This window comes from Dermacentor variabilis, chromosome 11 (genome assembly GCF_050947875.1).
Source record: "Dermacentor variabilis isolate Ectoservices chromosome 11, ASM5094787v1, whole genome shotgun sequence".
Taxonomy (NCBI): domain Eukaryota; kingdom Metazoa; phylum Arthropoda; class Arachnida; order Ixodida; family Ixodidae; genus Dermacentor; species Dermacentor variabilis.
In genome coordinates this window covers 22636202-22657455 of record NC_134578.1, presented here as the reverse complement: position 1 = coordinate 22657455, position 21254 = coordinate 22636202, and the positions used below count along the sequence as shown (strand labels likewise).

General features: G+C 44.7%; 1 protein-coding gene across 1 annotated transcript in view; it reads right to left on the bottom strand.

The window, feature by feature from the left end:
- Positions 1-15163, bottom strand: part of LOC142564489 (galanin receptor type 1-like) — an 83873-nt gene extending 68710 nt beyond the window's left edge. Inside the window, exon 1 of the mRNA XM_075675506.1 lies at positions 14628-15163. Within this exon, the coding sequence (XP_075531621.1) occupies positions 14628-15163 (536 nt within the window). The remainder of the gene's footprint in view (positions 1-14627) is intronic.
- Positions 15164-21254: the final 6091 nt, after the last annotated feature.

Here is a 21254-nt window from a genome sequence, read left to right as displayed (position 1 = left end):
TGTTTAGCGTTGTATGTGGTATGAACTAGTTAGTATCGATCTCCATGTTTCCTGGAATCGCAAAGATTACCCCATATACGCTACCCGATAGACTACATTTAATACTTAGAAAGCTTTAATAATAAAGTTAATAGCCTTCATTAATGAACTTCAATAAACTTGGATATAAGATAAAGTTGCACAACAGGAATAACTGCTTTGCATGAAGCTCCTTGGTCCCGTGAATTGGAAGGGCTTGACTCGCATTTCGGGTGAACTTACAATATTTCATTTCCTTCTTTGATGTGATTGTCAAAACATAACGTACCTGCAAGGATGCCCTACAGACTTCAAATATCATCTCTTTGCGCTCGGGAATATTCCATATTGAATAACATGAACATACTTTCGTGTATATTTGACTACATTCGCACGACGACACATCGATCCGACTAAACGCTGTAACCACAGCAGTCTCAAAGGGTGTTATTCTTACTATGCACATAAACAAAACGAGACAAGTTCGAACGCTTATATCTTGAGGCCCCCTCAACAGCAGCCGGAAAGTACCTAAACTATCGGCGCTTTACAAACACGTGCTTTCATCGACACTCCTAGCTCACCTACCCTACCTCCCCTTCCAAAAATTCCAATGGTCCCTAAACTCCTTAGCGCGAGAAACCGACTTTAGGCAACGCAAGCCAGTTTCCGGCTCTGCTCAAGAAAAATAAAGAAAACACTTCGGGCTCTTTTGAATTTGAAGCTTTACAGAAGAATAGACGTGCGTGTCTTGCGAAATTTTGTGCGCGCTCATTTCTTGGAAAAAACTACTGAAACCGTGCTGAAAATTGAACGACGCGATACGACTCACGAATTTGTTTTTGTCGGTGTCCTAGCGTGTAGGTATTAGCCGCCGTCGTTCTCTCTATGACGTCGTTGGACGGCTGACATAAATAATAAAGTTAGACATGCAAAGTTAGTGCGGAAGTTGCTGACAGGTCTATCCTGAACAGTGAGCTTTTTTTCAGATACCATTAGGCATTCTTGGGGTACTTAAAGAACTTTCAGGGGTCATCTGGTCGGTCGATTGGTCGCTCCGTCCATCTGTCCGTCCTTATTTTCCTGCCAACTTGGGTATGTGCGTCACACGTGATGTAATGGGTGTCGCATCGGGTTACTGAGATGAAGGAAAAAGATTTGAAACCAACCGTATAGGACCAACTTGAGTCGCTCGGCACGTACGGTAATACAGTTCAAATGCGTACTCAACCCATTTGTTGCTGCCCTGTTGAATTGCTTCTAGAGATCTGAGTTCCCTATGAGACTGTCATGTAGCTAAGCAAAAGAAATCGCCGTTTCGTCTGAAAGCAAAGGAGCACTTGATATGAACACAAACAGACGTGGCGGCGCTTAGCCTCCCGTTTTCCCAGCTTCAACCGGAGATGCCAGTTTCGCGTACAACCGCTCGGGTAAGAGCAAAGAAAGGAGACAAGCAGACGCCGTGCGTGTACTCTCCAAAAGCAAAGCCGAACCAAGCGTCGCATCTGCAGTAGTTGCGTGCCTTTTGCGAAAACTTCCGCTGCGTCATGAGTACGCTGGTATTCGGAGAACAGTTCATTGATTCTTTGAAGACACAGACGTGCGCGTAATACGAAAGAGAAATAGAGTGCTCTCGAGATAAAAATAGCCCGTGCTTGTTCAAAGTAAAGACGTCTGCTAGCATTAAATAAAGGGGACAGGGCATTGTTCTTAAACAAACCTTCAGCTCTCCCATCGACTGGAAGCGAGGAGTGTTGGGAGAGGCTGGGGAGCGGGGGGAAGGGGGAGGAGTAATACTGCACTACGGTTTGCGCGCGAAGCCTTGACGTTCCAAATGGCATAGAACAGTGCGACGTGCGTTGGCCTATTTGTTGTTCTAATCGCCTACAAAAATTTATCTTGCCAGCTCTTTTCCTGTATATGGGCATCACCGCGCAATGAGAACTACAGGCTGCTGAAATCCTCGATTACAAAATCCAGTTGTCTTCGATTGTCCAAGACAAAGCGGGTAGACCATTGGGGAAGAGTAAATCAAGCATGTTCGTTCGCTATGGAACGAGGTGGGCTCCTGCGAACGTAGCGTGTGGCTTTTCCTTGAAACATTGGTCTGTTTCGTGGCCAAAAGGCGGACTAATGCGCAATTTATGGCTACTATGGGAGCCATTTTTAGTAACTTTAATGGAGAAGGTGGGTGATGAAATTTAGGTTACTAATGCTACGGTTCACTAATTTCTTCCCACGTAATGACTTCGAGCCAGTTATTTCTTTAGCAGTAGGAAGAAAGGAGTTCCCTGTATTCAGTTGCGTCATTGCTCTGTTAGAGCAGTGTATTCGCAAGTGGCATTGTGAAACATGTCTTTCTTTACGTTTCATGCTCTGACATCACGCATGTTTCTGCCATTCTGATTCAATTTGTCGTTAAGCAATTTATCTGTTATTGCCATAGTGTTTTTCAAATACATTAAAAGAAATTCTAGATTGAAAACCACCTTAACAGTGCTCCTAGACATCGTTAGACATATATAACAGATACATTAGTGAATGGGTCTTATGAAGCACGATCTTTTTTTTTCATCGCTCTCTCCTTCTCTGCGTTGGGATTTTTTTCCTTTGTCGTTCTGTCTCCCTTTCCCTCTTCCACAGTGGAGGGCAGCAAAGTGGAATGCTATCGTCCGGTTAACCTCCCTGCCTTTCACATCTTATATATCATTTGATGAATGGGCTGATTGATAGATGGAATGTACGATTCATTGAGAAACTTGTCGACTAAATGTTGCACAGTACAATGAATAACTGAGTTATTAATTTTATGTGTGACTGCTTTATTGACTCATTAATGTTTGATTTATTGAAAGAGTAAATTTATCACAGTTAAAATTGGAAGCGACGTCCTAGGCTGAAGTGTAAATTGTTTATTTCGTGCCTAGAAGTGAATTCAGGTAAAACGCCAGCAAGAAAATGCGGTGCTGCCTCGCTATCCGATTGTTTTTGATATTACTACATTTAAAGCCACGAGGCCTTTAGCCAACGATTCACAGGCCAACGGCACACGATTCCAACGTCGCCGCCATTAAGCATGAAAAATCACGATACATCGCCCTAATATGCGCAGCTCGGGAGTTCCAAAGGGTCCGCTGAATAGCTAACATTGATTTCTTTTGACAAGGTTCTTTTCACCTTTCGCTCTTAATAAAGAGAGAATGCGCACACATTTCTCTCGTGAGCTAGAACGAACGCGACATTTGCTGCTTACGACAGGAGCCAGGAAGGTAATTTAAAAAACTATAATACTTACTCACGCCCTGTAGCTCGCAATAGGCAGCAAACTGACCATCGTCTTAAAGTGCTCGCCAGAGCCCTTACATTCCTCCTGCTCAGTAAGGTGCGAAAATGTCTGACAATGTTCTCGCAAGAATGAAAGGCTATCTGCTCGAAGCAATAACGTGTCCCCTTTGAAAAGTTGGGCCACTCTATCCAAGGTGTTGTGTTCTTTTTAATCTGGTGGTAAGGTCAAGGCACGTAAGGCCCGGGAGCTGTAGAATTCATTTTGAAGACCTTGACATAGAGTCATGCGGATGCCGAGTGTACCTAGCGCCGGAGCGAAGCGTCCGCTTTTGTTTTATACGTTTTCGTTTTTATTACGCAAAGCACTCAAGAGCTTGGATTCGGACTGTCTTCGGAATGTCAGGTTCGAACATCTCAACAGTGACCATCATGAAAGAAAATATTTTGTTTTAAACTGATTTCAACCAACTACCCTGCGACTGTGAACAGAATGCTCTACCAGGACTGCACACGCACATCTTTTTATTTCGTTATGTTTATTAGAAAAAAGAAAAATACGGGTAGTAAAAGTAACACAATTCGTGCCCTCCTCTAGCTCACATTTCGTTAGTCAATACAAGACCCACACTTCACTGCGCTACGCGTAACGGAGACTGTCCAACTTTATTTCTTTTTCAGAATGGAAACACGAATCTAAGCTGCCCACATTTTCTCTCAAATCTACGCCGCTCTCTTCCTTCCTCTTAAAGTTGAGCCTATAACTTACCACGCCATCGCTCGTTTCTTAATCATCAGCTAGACTATGTTATCCTCCAAGACTCAGCCCCATAACTTGCACTTTTCCAGCTATCCGTCTACAACTCTCTTATACACACCACCGCTGTCCGCTTCAGCTGTAACATCGTCATGTTCACGTGATTTTCTGTATTTCCGCTCTCGAAACCGGAATCTTGGTTTTACAAAAACACGGCCTTCTATAGCACATCGATTTTCCGCAGAGGCATTAAGAATTGATCCGCATACCATTCCGACCCACAATGAGAAGTATCCGATGCTGCTCCAAATATGTCTTACCGAAAATTGGTTCCACCGTGTGCCGTGGTCCATATATTATTCCCCCATCATACCCATAAATCTCTTTCTTATCGTAATGAATTTTCTTCCACCATTTATTTGCCATCCTTACTTTTTCTACCCGTTGCTCGTTTTTTCCAAGACATCGGAAAAGCGAGCAACTGTCAGTTTTGAAAAAAAAAATGTCCAGGAAGTTACTGACATAGTGATATCTATCGCTGCCCTTACTGAAAGGCTAGCCGTAAGGGCCTCTGTTTGTGGACATTCCTGTTACGGACCCATTCTTTAGGGCTTTGCATTTTTAAGCTCCGCGTCCAGTGCAGAAGCCTAGCGGGAGACCAACTCAATCTTCCTTTAGCCCAGCGCAGCAGCCAGGCTGCGTTATTGGATTGGTGTGTTTGGGTTTCTCAGTCAGTTGGTGGTGTAAACCGCATCGGCATACATCGCATCGCATCGGTTGCTTCTTGGACATACCACTGTAGGAGGATGTTTTTGGCCACATATCATTTCGCTGTGAGAGATGATGTTTTCGAGCAGACCACCCGAGCAGGACACACGTGGGCATGGTCAAATTATGATTGACAGTGAATGCATCAGGTAGATGGAGCTACTGCATCAAAGCTGACCCATTCTGTGCCCCCGCTTCTTATAGATCAGAGTGATCAATTGCGTCGAATTCGTGTAAAAGTAGTAAACTGCGATAAATCGTATTAGCAGCCAGCACAGTACACGCTGAATCACCTTCCTGGTACCTGCGGCGGCTATCAATTTTTGCAGTGACCACGGTGTATTACGCTGTACAGGACCCTATTTGTTGGGATAGATATTTCATTTTAAGTAGCCCCGTCTTCGACATGCCCTTTTCTAGTAATTTACCAGACCGAAGTGAAGCCCTGCGATCATTTTGGCTACCAAGGTCGAGATATATGAAACGCCGTTTCTGATGTTTCAATAATTTTTGTGTAACGCCCTTTTATCTGAGTGGGAAATGTTTGCAAAATGCTCAGCTTAAAACGGGAACCTCAGTAAAACGAGATGAAAAGTTTTGTAAAGGTTACAGAAATGACCTGTAAAGTGCGTGAACACGAAGACGAACCGAGGGGCCCGATTTTTGTTAACCACAATTATGCAATACCAATAGGTAATGAAGCCTCGAAAATGTATCTGTAGTTGTAATTGAAGTCTGCAGGTAATGAGCTAAAGGAAACTGAAAGTAGAAAAGAAACCTGCAGACGATGGGAACCGAACCCACAGCCTCCGTGTTTAGGCGTGCGTTGCACTAGCAAGTATTTGTGCTACGGCTGCAGCTCTTCTAGCGTCTGCATTCTTGGGTATTTTCCCATTTGTGCAAGATTTGACCCTGGGAGAGTTAACCAGAGCCACTTAGGACCTGGTGGCGGATGTAGGACATCGTTTTGACCGTAGGCACCATGAATCACATGACCTTTTTTGTTTTGTAGGAAGCAGGTGACCAATAAACACTCCTTTGCTACCTAGAGGCATCAGACCTGTCGCGGTCCAGTCTCTCAGCATGCAATTCAAACAAGAAGAAGGGAAACGGAGGGGCGTAATTTTTGATAGTCGCCATCACATGAAGCCAAAAACGAATCAAGTTAAGGAAAGCACAGGGTAAGATATGTGAGTTGGAAATATTTAACAAAATGCCTGGTGTACATTGTATCGACTAAATGGCTGGTGCTTCAGAGAGGCCCACAAATAAACGTTGATGACAGTATGATTGAGATAGAGCGCAGTGCTTACCATTATAATACGTGTGCCCATGAGTATGACAAACTTACATATGAACACTGACACAGTCAATAATGAACAAATCTGCATTAAGTACTACATCGCACACGCCAGACCTCAAGTGTTTCGCAGAGCACAAGCTTGCAGTAATTTATTACTCTGTTCAGGAAAATTACAAGAGCTTTTTAAAAAATACCTAGGCGAGTGTGTGAAGACATACGCAGAGAAACTCGGTTGGTCTTGAAAACAAGCCGTTTGGTTTATATTTAAAGAAAATATTTCTTTGGATTTCTATATTCAGAATCTGCTTGCAGGCCAGCAGAGCTCACGAACCCGAGCAGAACCGTGACAGCTTTTTCTTCGGAGAACAAGTAGCTCGTGAAGACCATTGTTCTTGCAGGAGACCAATTTTGAAAGGCTTTGTTCTCGTAACAAACATACTCAAACATGTGGCACGTGGTGAACTCGCGCATCTGGCCTTTGTTTTTGTTAATTTGTTTATTGGCAGAAAGATTGTTTCGTTAAGCCGTGTTCCTTTCGGAATTTTCATTAACTCTCATATCTATGCGGAAAACACGAAATACTTTGAAGTTCCGTTTCTGCTATTGCATCGACTTTTGTGTTTCGCGTGCCATTGTTCGAGAGAATTCGCTGATCGCCTGTAGTTGCCACTAGCGAAACGGCGCAATGCGCTAGCTTCGCGAGCAAATGGGGGAAAAGAAATTGGCGGCAACCGGCTTAAAGAAATCAGCTCCCGAGCTACAACTTTCAAATCTGCGAGAACACCGGCAATCTTCTCACTAGGCCGAAGCCTAGCACTTTCGCGTCGTTCTTACAAGTCGCATACAGGGTGTATGTAATTTACTCGAACGAAGGCTTACATAATCTCACTGTCTTAAACACGTGACCGGAGTTAAGGCCTTTTCTTTGCTAAAACAATTCTATGCGTATCGCGCGACAAACAGGATTCAAAGTGCATCGCCAGCTGCATATGGCACTCACGTTCTCGACAAGTGCCGAAGTAACGGCATTGCAGGTGAACGCTAAAGCACTCCGTGTCAACCGATGAAGGTATTTCGCTTGACTCGACACAACCAAAGCCGAATTATTTTGCATAAAGAAAAACTAGCAAATAATACTTCCACATGAAGAATGCGAATACATTCCAATCCCAGTAGTCTCCCTAAACTTAATGACCTACGCTCTCTCGTAAAATTACTGCTTCATGAATCATAATGGCCTAGACATACGCAAAACTCGGGCGTCGGCTGACTGCGCGCATAAAGCCGCTTGCATGTAGAGAACAGAAGCTTTAAAGAAGTTATTTAATTTTTGTTGCATACTTTCGTTTTCAATTGCATAGGTCGACGCACGCCCACGCCTCGGAAGCTCTATTATTGGTTTCGTTAAGAAATTGTCCAATCGCAGGAAAAAATTGCTGCCAGCTCAGCTGTACTTTTGTTTGCAGTCAAGGAACCTCTTTTGCTTCCTTTCTTCTCCACTCGAAAGAAGTCCGTATATAACGAACGCATCATAAAAGTTCGTTAAAATTTCTTCTAGTCTAGTAGAGGTGTATTAATAGGTATATCGAACCATGTTTAGCACGTAAGCCTGTTCCTTATTATGACGTTTGACTTCGAAATGTGAAGTTCAACTTGATTGAGCAAGGTGTCTAGTTCCTACTGAAAATAGACTAAGTAGGGTTAAACCGTTTTAGGCCTGCTTGATTGCTCAGATGGTAACAGCCGAGTCAATGAAGCTCAAAAGTAAGACCAAGAATAGGCAGGCAAAGCAAGCCGAATGTTTAAAACCGTAGTCCGAAAGAAACTAACAGGCAACTCACATCGCTAATGGATGCGCTAATTATGCGCGTTAATTTAGGATGACGCTTTACCTCGGGGTATCGTACCTAAATACAAGCATGGCAAAAAAGAAATCACGTTTATAGGCAGCGACTGCACCAAATTTGATAAGGCTTATTGCACTTAAAAGAAAAAAAATAAAATCGAGTAACTGTTTGTGGGAAATTCTAGATATAGATCGTGAATTCTTTACTATAAATTGTTCACCATCGCAAATTTTCAGAACTAAACTATCACGTTAACAACTTTGTAACTAGGAAATGAAAACGGATATCAACATTATGTAAATTACATCTATTACAGCATATAAAGAAGAAAAAAATTATGTATACTACATGGCTCGCAAATAAACTAATATGTGAGTAGAACTTTTGCGAGCCCCTTGTAAACAATGCGAACATTTCACGTGAGATATAAGTTTACATGTGACATTTGTGCGCTTACGATGCTCTAACGGGTGCAGTTGAGAGAACTGCGATATCTGCTGTTGGTACAGAACTACAAATTAGCAAACTTCGTTCTTCTATTTATTTAATTACCAATTTCTCAAAACTTATTTTGGGAAACGCAGGCCTTCAAAAAATTACGCTTCCGACATTTGCTGTAATTTGGCTTACTCTCTCAAATTCCACGAATTGCAATAAAATTAGCCGCGTGGTTATCTCAGTAAAGCGTTTCTACTTTTTACATGTATTTGAATATTCGACATACCAGTTGGGCCCTGGCTATAGGTGCCTCGTATCGTCAGCATTAACTCAAGGCAGACGAAAGCAGAGGTTTCTTCTCCTTATCTAATTACGCGGGATAAAAAAACAAATCCCTAGCGAGACAACAGCGCCGCTGTCTTGAAATAAATCTGCATCATTTCAAACACAGTAAAATGAGGAATGTTTTTTTTTAGATTTATGAGACTGGCGCAAGGACGACCTAGCAGGATGTCTCTGTCACATGCAAAAAAAAAGTAGAGCAATACCTAAAACATAGAAAATGTGGCTGTAAGGAATTAGATATATCGAACTTCAGAAGAGTAGAATATTGGATCACGTGGTGGATGCAAATTTGAGCACGGGGAAGCGCGATAAGCGGAACAAGGTAGCGCTATACGGACGGGACAAGCACCACTGCCAACTGTGTACGCTTATTGGAGAATTTCGCTGGAGCAGGCCGGACGAGCGCAAGACACTTACAACCCAGAAATGTCCCTACGAACATTCACAGTTTTCAGTAGCATATGTCCCGTCGGTTCGGACTTACTTAGTCCCATTTTGCGTGCTTCACATTACTCAGATACACATATTGCTTTTTAACGGCTTGCAAGGCGGAATATATAGATTTTCATAACTTGCCACGGCCTGTAAACACAAACAATTCGTTTTGATCGAGTGGCCGTGAAACAAGAATGTATGGTTTTTATGTTTGCTCTTTTTTAGCCTATATCTGTGTTGCGATCCTGCTTGTCTTACGGCTGCAATGCGACTTTAGTTTAAGAAATAAAAATTTTTGAAAAGAAATTTAGTGAAATAAAAGTGATGATGGCTACACCTTATTATACATCTGGGAAATTTTGTGTTATTACACATAAATTCACCTAAGACATCACAAAATTTCAAGGCACGCATAATGGGGTACAGGCCCTACGAAGCCTGAAAGATTGCATTGGTTTCTTGCCCGTATACATCAGAAACCCTGGTCCTAAAACCAAATAATTGAGTGAGAACAGAAAAAGAAAAAATACCCTAACAGCAAAAAGCGAACAGGCTATTTGAGCGTGAACACACACACACACACACTATATATATATATATATATATATATATATATATATATATATATATATATGTGTGTGTGTGTGTGTGTGTGTGTGTGTGTGTGTGTGTGTGTGTAGCTTCAAGCAAGGTAGTGTAGAGATATTTTCGCTGATATAAGGTTATAATTGGAGAAATGGTGCGCTTCCTAAAAACAAATGTTTACTTGTCGATACTTGAGTCACAGCCCGGTTTATTTCATTGCCGGGAATGGTACCGCCTAACGCTCGCAGGGTTTCATATTTTGCACACATACTTTGCCCTAGAAAGTGACGGGGGCACAGCCGTCGCCTTAGCACAACTGGTAGTGCAACGCACGCGTAATGTTGAGGTTGTGGGTTCTGTTCCCAGCAGCCGCAAGGGTTCTTATGGTGAAGCTGTTAGCCTCTCGGCGGTCGGAATTTCTCGTGTCTACCTGTCGCAAAAAGTTATCACCATCAGCTGAGGCTCACACCCCACTAAGCAAGAAAAAAATATTTTATCGCCCTCGCAATGCAGAGGTTACGAGAACTCAGTAAAATCAAGCGAACAGTGAATACATTCACTGGAATCACGCGTGAAACGTACGGAACAGAGTACGTTTCGATAAAGAACACGCTCAAAACAATCATCTATCATCATCAGCAGTGGCTCATAACCCCGTAAGGAAGAAAAAATGCAATGGCCCACGCGCCCGTAAGGCACAGGCTACAATCACTCAGCAATGTGAAGTGAAGAGCAAATACATTCACAGAATTTACCCATACGACACACGCAACGGCACATGTTTTAATATATAACAACCTCAAAACAAGCAACCTAACCATCAACAAAGCATTGCATACTCCACTTAGACGTTGTAGTGGTGGCATTGCGACAGCGTCACTGGCTATCCACTTCATCAGCGCCGTGATGACGAGTTAATTTTTATATGTAAGCTAACTAATGTATAACCCACTTTACTAACTAAACCAATGATTAAGCTATCTGACGTAACTGCTTCTTAACTTTATATATATATATATATATATATATATATATATATATATATATATATATATATATATATATATATATATATATATATATATATATATATACACTCACTAACGTAGACCCACGGAAACGCGCTATTATTTATACATAAAGCAATTGTCAGATTACACAAAATGATGTTCAATATATTCAGCGTACACAATAGTTGATAAAATTACGAGTGTATATATATATATATATATATATATATATATATATATATATATATATATATATATATATATATAACGCCGACATGCAGTAAAGGCAAAGAAAGCATCGGGGACATTAGGCGTGGTTGAAGTTCAAATGTAGCAGACACAGAGGTTAGTGAATCTGGAAGCATTGGTGCCATTAGGAATCATAGGAGGGTTTGTTAGCCACATGCCCGCTCTCCTGAGTTCATGATTTACAGGAAGTCATCACGCAAAGAAAGGATGATAACATCCTCCAACCATGGCTCTGAGTGGCCGCGGTAAAGTCTCCCGTGGCTAAACCTAGTAAAAATCCGAGGACGCCTAAGCACTTCTTATGCGTTGCGAACGCGTCAGCTTAACACAGAGTTCAGTGGGTTGCGAACGCGTGAGCATAACACAGAGTCCGGTGGGCTTACGGGCCAGCTGGCGAGCAGAGACAGCAGCGGAGTGCCGCACGATAGGTACAGTTTCAGCTTAGCGGTCTCTCGCTCGTTGGAACAGAGTAAATAAGGCTCTTGACCTGAGCGCTTCACTGCGCCGCCTGTTTAACAAGATAAGAGTTACTGTGAAAACACAGTACGCTCGCTTCAGGTTCTCGATTGAGGTCGTCCACTTGAAATCGTTGACTTTGCTCGCCTGCAGGCCCTTAAACCCCCTGAGCTATAACTCTCTAATGTCCTATTGAGTGCCTCTGCGCGGTTCTTCTGGTTTTTAATTTATCCCAGACAAGCGAACGTGTTGAAAAGCTTGGCCAACGCCTCCTAGAGAGCACAATGCAGATGCACTTCGATCCGTGACGTCACGCTACCTTGCCCGACTGCCACAGAATGTAATGGGGACGCTCCTGAGTAAGCCGCGGTGATTCTGACGTCACCACTTACGTCACGCTGGGCTTCGCAATGGGAACGGTGGTCCAAGTAGCATGATGTGATACAGCAGAGTGCAGAGGCCTGCTCTTTAGAAGGCGCTAGTTTAGCCCAGTGGCTGAGACACTCGGCCTCTGAGCGTGGGGTCGTAGTTATTCAAATTCAAATTCAAATTCAAGTTTATTTACCAGACAATAACTTCCTACCCCAATGTTTTTCCCTTCGAACATATTATGTTCCTTTAATGAATAGCTTCTTTATAGCTATTGCAGAGACGCGCCTCACAATCGAACCGTGTTTTTCGCACGTGAAACCTCAGCATTAACTTATTCCTTCGTTCAACTATTACAGAGGCAAACCCAGCTGGAACGCACACGAGTACTTGCAGGGACACGGAGCACGTGGATAACGCAGCTTTCCAGAGGTAACGTGGCGATTCCCTCTTTCCCCTCACGCAACACCTGGCTTGGGAGGAGAGACATCACGTGCACTCAGTCGAGGTGCGCACGTGAAGTGGCGTCACAGCCAATGAGAATACAGGTGCCTTTCCACTGCTACAGACGCCGGCTTTCTCGATCAGCGGGCCAGATTTGATGCTCTCGCACCAAAGCATAAATATTCAAGTCCGTGGCTGGACTTATAACCGTCGCCGTAGCACTATTCATATTGCAATAAACGCGTAATGCGGAGGTAGCGGGTGTGGCTCCCACCGCTGTCAAATTTTCTTTTAATCTATTTTAATTTAAAACGGTATATACTGCTAGACAATTTATGCGCATGTCAGGTAACATCTGTTATATCCATCAGCTCACTTACGCTTTTGTGATTTCCCATGGGTACATTGTGTCCATATATAACGTTTATAAGTTTTCGCTGTTCTCTCGCTGCAATAATTTGATGCAAAGATATGCTTCCTGGCGTCACAACTCTATCCGATTTTTACATACCATGTTCATCCACCTTAACTATCTGCTTTCACTAACTGAGACAATCTTTCTTTGACGACTAGTGTATCTCACGCGCAACAGCTTTGTCGGATCTCTCTCGATAAGAATACGCTCAGATAGACCTAAATATTGAATAGTCGATTTCTCAGCCAGTCTTTCCAATCTTTGTTTTTCACTGACTGGCTCAGATCGAAATTGTCGGACAGAATACATGGGAAATTGAGTAGTCCACGCGAAGTTTTATTTCCTTCAGCGTTTGTTGGTTTAACTGAAAAGAACTGGAACAGACCCCGGTCAATATTTAATTGCAAACACGCTGCAGGCGTCGCTTGCTTTCCTTTCGGTAGGGCTGGCTGTCCCTATTTAGACGCATTCTCTTAATGGTTGATCGAATCGGAAACCGCTATCGAGTCCGCTATCAGAATAGAGAATAAGGTGCAAATAAGAATAAAAAAACATTTCTCGTGCCAACACATCTTGGATAACGTAGAACACAGGGGTGAGCAACAGCCACTGTCATTTTCTTTGTAAGAAAAAAAAACGGTAGCCACTCATGCGCCCATGGCGTTTTCTAGAAAAATTACTAAGAGGAACTCTGGCGCGGGGATTATTCAGCTATGATGGCAATCATGGTTAGAACATAGATTTTACTGCTGTTCCTGCTTTCGACTTCAAATGTTCTTTTGATGTTACTTTATCTCGCTAAATTTCTATGCATAATTTTCTAAACTAAGCAAGGCAATAGTTTCCTGCGCACGCACGTAATCGAGTCACTCTGTTGCCCTTAGGACTCGAATTCTTTACGTTTTTCAAATTCACACAGCCACTAGAAGCCAGCAGGGCGAAGTTTGAGAAAATCCATGAATGAACCCTCCTTCCCATGCGAGATGGATTGTCGTAATTGCAGTTCCTGTAGAAAATAGAGCCAAAATTCACTGTAGTAATTTTTGTAAGAAACTTGATGTCGATATTTTGACCCAACTCTGAGCAGTATTGTGTGGAGTGGGAAAATCAATACTATTCCGATCCTATCTGGTGCAATTGCATGCTGCTCGCAGTGCTTCCGCTTATGTTAGTTACATGGAGTGGATTATGTTGTTGCAGTATTGGAGCAGTCGGTTGGCTTTTATTCCATTAAATTGTAGACTTGTATAGTCTGGTGCTCGGCCTGTTGGTCCGCAGCTTGAAAACCCACTGTACACCGATGCACCGATGCTTCTATGTCTGCTTGTTTATGTATGACGCATGTGCGATTTTGTTTCTTTCCGACCCCATGTGCTTCACTAAACTCTGTCGCTAGTCCCAGCGTGTGCGGTTGCGCAACTTCTCTCCTCTTCTCTACGCATCTTCGAATTCTGGGTTTTGTCGTTCTTCAAATTGTAGGGTGGTTCGTCTGCTTTCGACAGCTTCGAATGCTGCATATGTGGGCCTGTGAAAATATCGGTAAGAATGTTAAAAAAACATGTTATCGATGTTCTGCCACACTTGAGACAATGCATGCTTACGGCGGATGCACCAGAGACGAATCGGGGCACTTGGCGCGCGCGTATCGAACGTCTGCCTGCGGAGTTGAATAAGTGAGGGACCATATGAATCTATTATTACATCTTCGACGAGTTTGAAACACTGTTCACTCCATTCAGGCTTCAAGCTGTGGCCGCTACATTTCCATTCTCTTCTTGGTTGCCGCAAAAACTGCGACTAATCTCAGATTCATTCACAGTCCGGTACTGTAATTTTTTCCGTCAGGAGTATCCAGAAATAAAAAAAAGGAGAATTTCAAGGAGTTGCAGCTCCGCCGGTCACTCACCTCTCCAGGCAGGTGGCGACGAGCGTCAACACGGAGGCGAACACTACGACAGTTTGCGAGTAGAGCAGGGCCGTGCACAGCCAGTCAGTCATCAGCGACCACGAGGCCGGACCGGCCAGTTCCATCAGCTTGACCGGGAGCACGAAGGCGCCGACAGCCAAGTCACAGGCCGCGAGGTTCACCATGTAGTAGTTGACGGCCGTGTGCATCTTGCGGTCCGAGAGCACCGTGTAGCACACCATCGCGTTGCCGACCAGCGATAGCACCATCACTATTAGATAAAGGAGGACGAAAGCGCTGCACACTCCCGGTAGCTGCGTGAGGTCTGGGTAAGGGACGCCCGGGTAGACCAGAAGCGGGTCCTGGTGGTCTGCGTTGCCGGCGGTCGCATTGAATGGGGCCCTGGGGAATGCCGATGGCGACGAAGACATGGAGGATGACCCGGCGGCATCGTCGACCACGGCCGCTACGCGGGAAGACGCGTTCCACACGCCGCCCGCACAGCTGTCGCCGATGCCAGTGGGAACGGGAGTCATTGCATTCGATAGCACTAACACCGCAATTCTAGACGGAACAACACGCCCAAGGCTGGGGAACGTTTCAAGAGGTGACGGTGTACCGGGTAGGCGAGAGGGTCATGTAGCTCATTCGCTTTACTTTGTCGCACACAATCACGTCAGTTTAGAGTCGTGAAACACACATGGCAGGTGGAAGCTCAACGCGCAGCTTTCGGGATGGAGGATGATTTACGAGATGATCGGGATGTTACCAGTCGTTGAAGTAGCCACAGGACTCACGCGTGTGGAGTCTCAAGCCAAAGTTCTCAAACCAAAGTTCTCAAACCAAACCAAAGTTCTCAAGCCAGAGTTCTCAAGCCAAAGTTTAGTCATGAAGCACACGCAGTCGCAGCAATGCAGCGTAAGGACCAAAAGCTCTTCACGAGGTGGCCATGATATTACCTATCTGAGAGGTATTCACGGTACTCAAGCAGGATGCAGTTTATCACTTGCCATGAGAAAATGGAGTCATATTACTCGCACACTCACAGCCAGACGAGTGGGAGACGGGCGGAGAGGAAGCGACGAAATGTATTTTTTTTAGGTTTCCGTCGGACTGGTACCAGTTATCTTAGTGGCCACGACACTTACACGCAGACACAATGAGCGTAAGAAATTATGCTGAGGAAAGTCGAACTCCGTTCGTAGTGAGTCCGTGTGTGCAGCGATGGCGGGATCTGCAGTTCTGGGATACGCAAGAAATTGTGTGCCACAAAGGCCGACGCAAGGCGGACAGGAAAGGAGAATAATCTGCGATGCAGTACGGCTAGCACTGGTCGAGAATGTAGACCCGCGCCGGCAAAAAGAAGAAACTAGGCACACACACACTGTCCAGAAATCTAATTTGATTCGGAACTAGTTCACTAAGGTGTCGTGGAACGCGCACAAGATGAGCCGACGTACACTCTAGCCGTGAACGTGCGTGGAGAAATGACTGGACCAGTACCAGCGGGCGTTGGCATCATGGGAATCGCAAAAGAAAGAATTGGGACGCACGGATAAGAGGCGCTGGTGAACGAACCCGAAGTTTCGTACTATACCGAGGTCGACCTGCATGGAAGTCAATTATAACACGCACGCTCACTGAGAACCGTTAGCCACGATTGCCATCGAAAGATGGGGTCAGCTGGGGCCAGCGACCGCTAAGTGCCGACGCAAACTTCCGCACCGAAGCCTTCAGCTGATGCGAGCACGAGCGACAACGCTTCCCTACTGGCGTCGGGAGACGGGGCAGAGCTGACTCCTGCGCCGTCCCGCTTCCCGGAGAAAACTGGGAGCTCCCGCGTGCGCGCGTCTCTCCGCACCGGTTTCCTCCTCTCCACTTCTCTCCTTCCCTAGGAGTTTTGCTGAGAGAGAAGGCGAAAAAGTTCGCAGCGCGCTAGCGTGACTTTCTCAATTTCTTCTCCTCTCTCTCTCTCTTCCTACGCTTTCCGCGGGGAGAGGAGCAATCCGTTTTCTCGCTCTTTGTTTCCTAAGGGAAGAATTCTCCTTCTTTCCGCTTGGTCACCTGTTGAGAAGAGGGTTCCCCCAAGCAAAATTTAAACTCTCCACATTTTTCTGTTGCTCGCGGTATCTGTCTTATTCACACCCGTTGTAGTAATGTATTATACGCCCCCAAAAAATATACAATATATGCATTTTGTTATTTGCGTGTACTTCCTAACAGTTTTATATGTTAAGAAGAGTGCACGTACGACAACCCTTAAAGCTGTTTTGAGGTCCTGCCTGCTTAAAGCTTACACATAGGTTAAGAATAAGAAAAGTGAATACCGATTGATTGATCAATTGATTAATTTATAACGAGAGAGCTTGCAATCTAACTAAATTGACTTATTGATTGATTGATTGATTGACTGATTGATTGATTGATTGATTGATTGATTGATTGATTGATTGATTGATTGATTGATTGATTGATTGATTGATTGATTGATTGATTGATTGATTGATTGATATCTGGAGGCACGGTGTGCGCTTTTTGTCCTTCGTTCGAAATCATCATATAAGGGAAGAACAGTTGCATTGCGATAAATAAGCTTTTCGATCGGGCTGCCTGTTGCATCAATCGAAGAGGTTCATGAGCGAAACCCCTCACTCTTACTGGAGAGAGTCGTTCCGCGGACCCGGCTACAAAAACAATAAAGTTGTTCAGTGGACCGCTAGAATATAGCCATAGCTGAACAAAAATGCCTTAATATCAGGGAAACATTTTGTACACCCAAAATAGTGCGCAAGCTTGGAAAACCTGGCGAGCCCCACACCAATAGCTAAATATTCGAAAAATGTACTTCTCTTGAACAGGCCAATACTCCTTAGCTCCGACCGCTTTAAGAGCTCCTTAATCAAAATGTAGGCTCCAGGCTGTGCCTTTCCTTGTTCGTCCAGTGTAGATCGATGAAAATACTCCTGTGATCCCTTTGTATCGCGCAAACACGAGAGATGCGATCGCTTCTTCAGTGCCTATCACAGCTGAATCATGCATCTTATCAAAAATAGTAAAGACCCCGAAACAAGCCGGCGAAGAAATGTCCCAAGATTCGAGTAATTTACTCGAATCATGGGACATTTCTTCGTATTAAATCGCACACTACCGAAATAAGGAGTAAGGAAATTGTGGGAACCATATTGTGTACGTACACTGAAAGCGACAACTATATTGATCCACTGCCTGTAAAGCGCAGCGAACCCAGTCATTTCTGGATCGCAGGCTCAATGGATGTGGCGTCACATGCTACTATAAGAAGCATCGCAGCTAGATAGATGTACGCATGGACGCTGTGGCTGCACCTGCCCAGCCTCAGCAGGAAAAGGTCAATACACTAGATTCATCCATAATGTTATACTGAGCTACTGTTCGATCTCTTTGATGTTTCATTCGCGCATCGAATATTAAACGCTAGGCGCAGGAGATCGCATGTTGCTGTTCTCAGGGGCGCCGCCGCGTTGACACAATTGCAGCCGCATCGGTGGCGCCATCTAGGAGCTGTAGGGCGAGACTAGAATTTCTGCGCCGGCTCGGACGATTGCAGCACCGTAAATTCGCTTTCCCTCGAACCTTTCGCAACGCCTGTCCGCCGTATGTCGAAGTTCCGAGCAGTGGAGCGGGAGATACCGGCACGCCACCAGTGAGTGTCTGACAACGAATGCGGAGATTAGCATCCTGTTCTGCTAATCCGTATACGTGATCCCTTCATCTCAGCCGGAGCAGTCAGTGGAAGAAATAGCGGCTGACAAGGGGTTTCGTTGGCAGACAGATCGAGTTCTTGGTCGCGGCTACCTCGTCAAACGGGACGCGCCTCTTCCACTGCACTGCATGTAATTGGGGGAGACCGAGCGTAAGTGCTCCCAGCGCAGCTTTGGGACGCCTCGACCACAGCGCGCAGGAATGGGGTAGAATGATCGATGCGAGGAGCCTGTTGCGCACTAATCGCTTTGTCTCAAATATAAAACTCTGCTTTCTGCAGTCCTTCTTTTTTCTCTGCCTTTCCTTTTTATGGTGTGGTCGCTCATGCCGTGGAAATCCATGCGAGCACGTCGTTGCTTTTCGCTTTCAGCCAGGTCAAGTTTAAAAGGTCTTGAGATAGAAACACTTCATTAGTTTAAGGTGGTAAAGTATATAATCAGAACGCTATCTTCAATATTCTCGCTGTAAAGAGTCGTTTATTAGAAGAAGAAATGAAAACAAATGTTGCTATATTTGAAATTCCCACCGTAACTCCCGCGCCTGAATGCAGTGTGATGTCACGAATTTGAAAGTTATTTTTAAAGCGCAGCTCTTATGCGCCCGTTCCTTCTGCTAGTGTCGGCGGTGGCGGCGTAATCGAACGTACGAGCGCACCGAAAGATGAAAGATTGAAAAGCGGTGAGAGGCAAGAAGAGTGAGGAGGAAAGCGGAAAGGGTGGAACCGTGAGGCGGAAAGCGGAGGAGGGTGTGGCGAAAGCGCGAAAGCGCGTAGTGCGGCGATGACGACTAGGAGATGGAGCCACAGTAGGGCGTGTCGTCTGGGCGGTCTGTCGGCGGCGGCGGCTGCTGTGAATCGCGACCAGGCGTCACCCGAGCGACGTCTCTCGGGATCTGAAGACTACCGAGGCAGTCGCGCCACACTTCGTTCCATTTGCAGCGTGTCGCTCGAGACACATTGTCCGCGCCAGAAAATGCGTAGCGAAAGAAAACACGTGTAGAGCTGCGCACAAATTTCGCATGAAGGCGTATCGTAATCGCCGGTAAATGTTTCGTTTATGTTTTTTTTTTGCCATTAGTCCTCGTGGCGCGGGCAATATTCTTGGTGCTAGCTAAGTTGGGTCTGGTTTTGTGTTGGACAGTGTGCTGTCAATCTCTGACGACGACGAAAAGAGTTTAAGAGGTACTGGTTTGTGAACCGTCCTCGAAGGCCGCGGACCTGCGGCTTTCTGCAAGACACTAGCCTAATAAACGAGAGTCATCCTGGATGTTGTGTTCCTGCAAATTCATCAAAGCACAATGTAGTCCATCTTGTACGATGTAGGCAGATCCTAGATTCACTTCCATTGATGCTGTGACATGGGGGTGCTTTCTTTCAAATGTTGGATGATTCAATGTTCCAACAAACACCTAAAGGTCATAAAGAAAGAAAGAGATATAGAGAGGGTGAGTTGTATGCAAAGCACGGAAACAAAAAGAACACTACGGGTATTTACCAAAAAGCAAGGAAGAAATCATGAGGTTAAAATCTGTATGATAACGGAAAGGGCAGTTCCTTGCTATTTTACGCCCGGGCTGGCGACCTGAGGGCGAAAACGCACAGGCGCAAATATGCGTCACAGCATGAAGCATGTGCGTGCTGAACAAAAGAAAAAGACAACTCGGAAACGACTGGGCCCATCGTAATGGAATGCCAAGATATTCAACCATGGAGACCCTCATGGAGTGTTCAATAAGACTTGAATAAATCGAGTTTGGAAGTTGAGTATTTGTCTCCACAAGCACGGACACAAACAACCACGCGTGCAAGCACACATATATTGAAATCGTGACAGTGACAGGAAATTCTACCCTTCCAATTTTTCTGCAACTAAACAGGAAAAAGAAAACATAAAACTGTGTCACAGACTTTGTTGCCATGGCCACTTCCACTTAATAGCGATAATTCTTCAGTGATGATTTTCTGTCTTTTCCGTTTCACCTATAAACGTTTATCTCCTTTTTTTCGTTTCAGCCCGGAACTGCTTGGTGCCGTAGCAGAGGCGTCTAAACGATGTCATTGGAACTGTTGCGAGAATAAAAAATGACAACGACGGGACAGCGACACATTGATTTTGCTGCGCTTATTGCAATTTCGCTGCGGACTGCTATGGGAATGTTGCGTGGCATCACCAGTTCCGTGCACTGCAGCGAAAACGACGCATTAGCGTCAGCCAACCGGAAAGGACAACGAGAATATGGATTTTTCTCTATTGTACGCCTCTCACTGGCTCTTTGTGTCGTCAACTGACTGGAAGCTTCACGAAAACGTTAGTACATTCTCAATCTTATTTCACATATAGAATATATTTGCGAATGCGTGCCACTTGTTAACTTGTCGAACCCGTATTGAACGAGATTAAGCATAATACACAGGAGAGGCAAGATGCTCCAGCTGCCCCTACTAGGGTCCACTTAATATATGTAACATTCTTTTATGTTTCACCTAACGGGATATATGTGGAACAATATTAACCGTGTATCGCTCATTGAGCAAGCCATCTTTCCCCTTCTTCTCTTGGCGATGGAGGGAGCTGATTGGCTGACACCAGTCATACCCTCAGCTGCACTGCATGGAATTGGTGATACTGCTTGTGCCTGCAGCAATACTTCAACGATCGCAATCGGCGTTCATTTCAACGTTACCTGGGTACTTCGAAAGCAGTGTCGTCGATATCACAGGTATTATATTGTCATGGTTGGTTTCAGGGTGTTTTTCCGTCATCCTAGAACCTATCCAGTCTTCTCTTCCAGTCGAGCTTGAGAAACTTAAAAAAACTACGTAGATAAAAAAAGATTCAGAGAGGGGTAATTCCTCTTTATTGGACGACATTCGGAAGTGTCGAAACG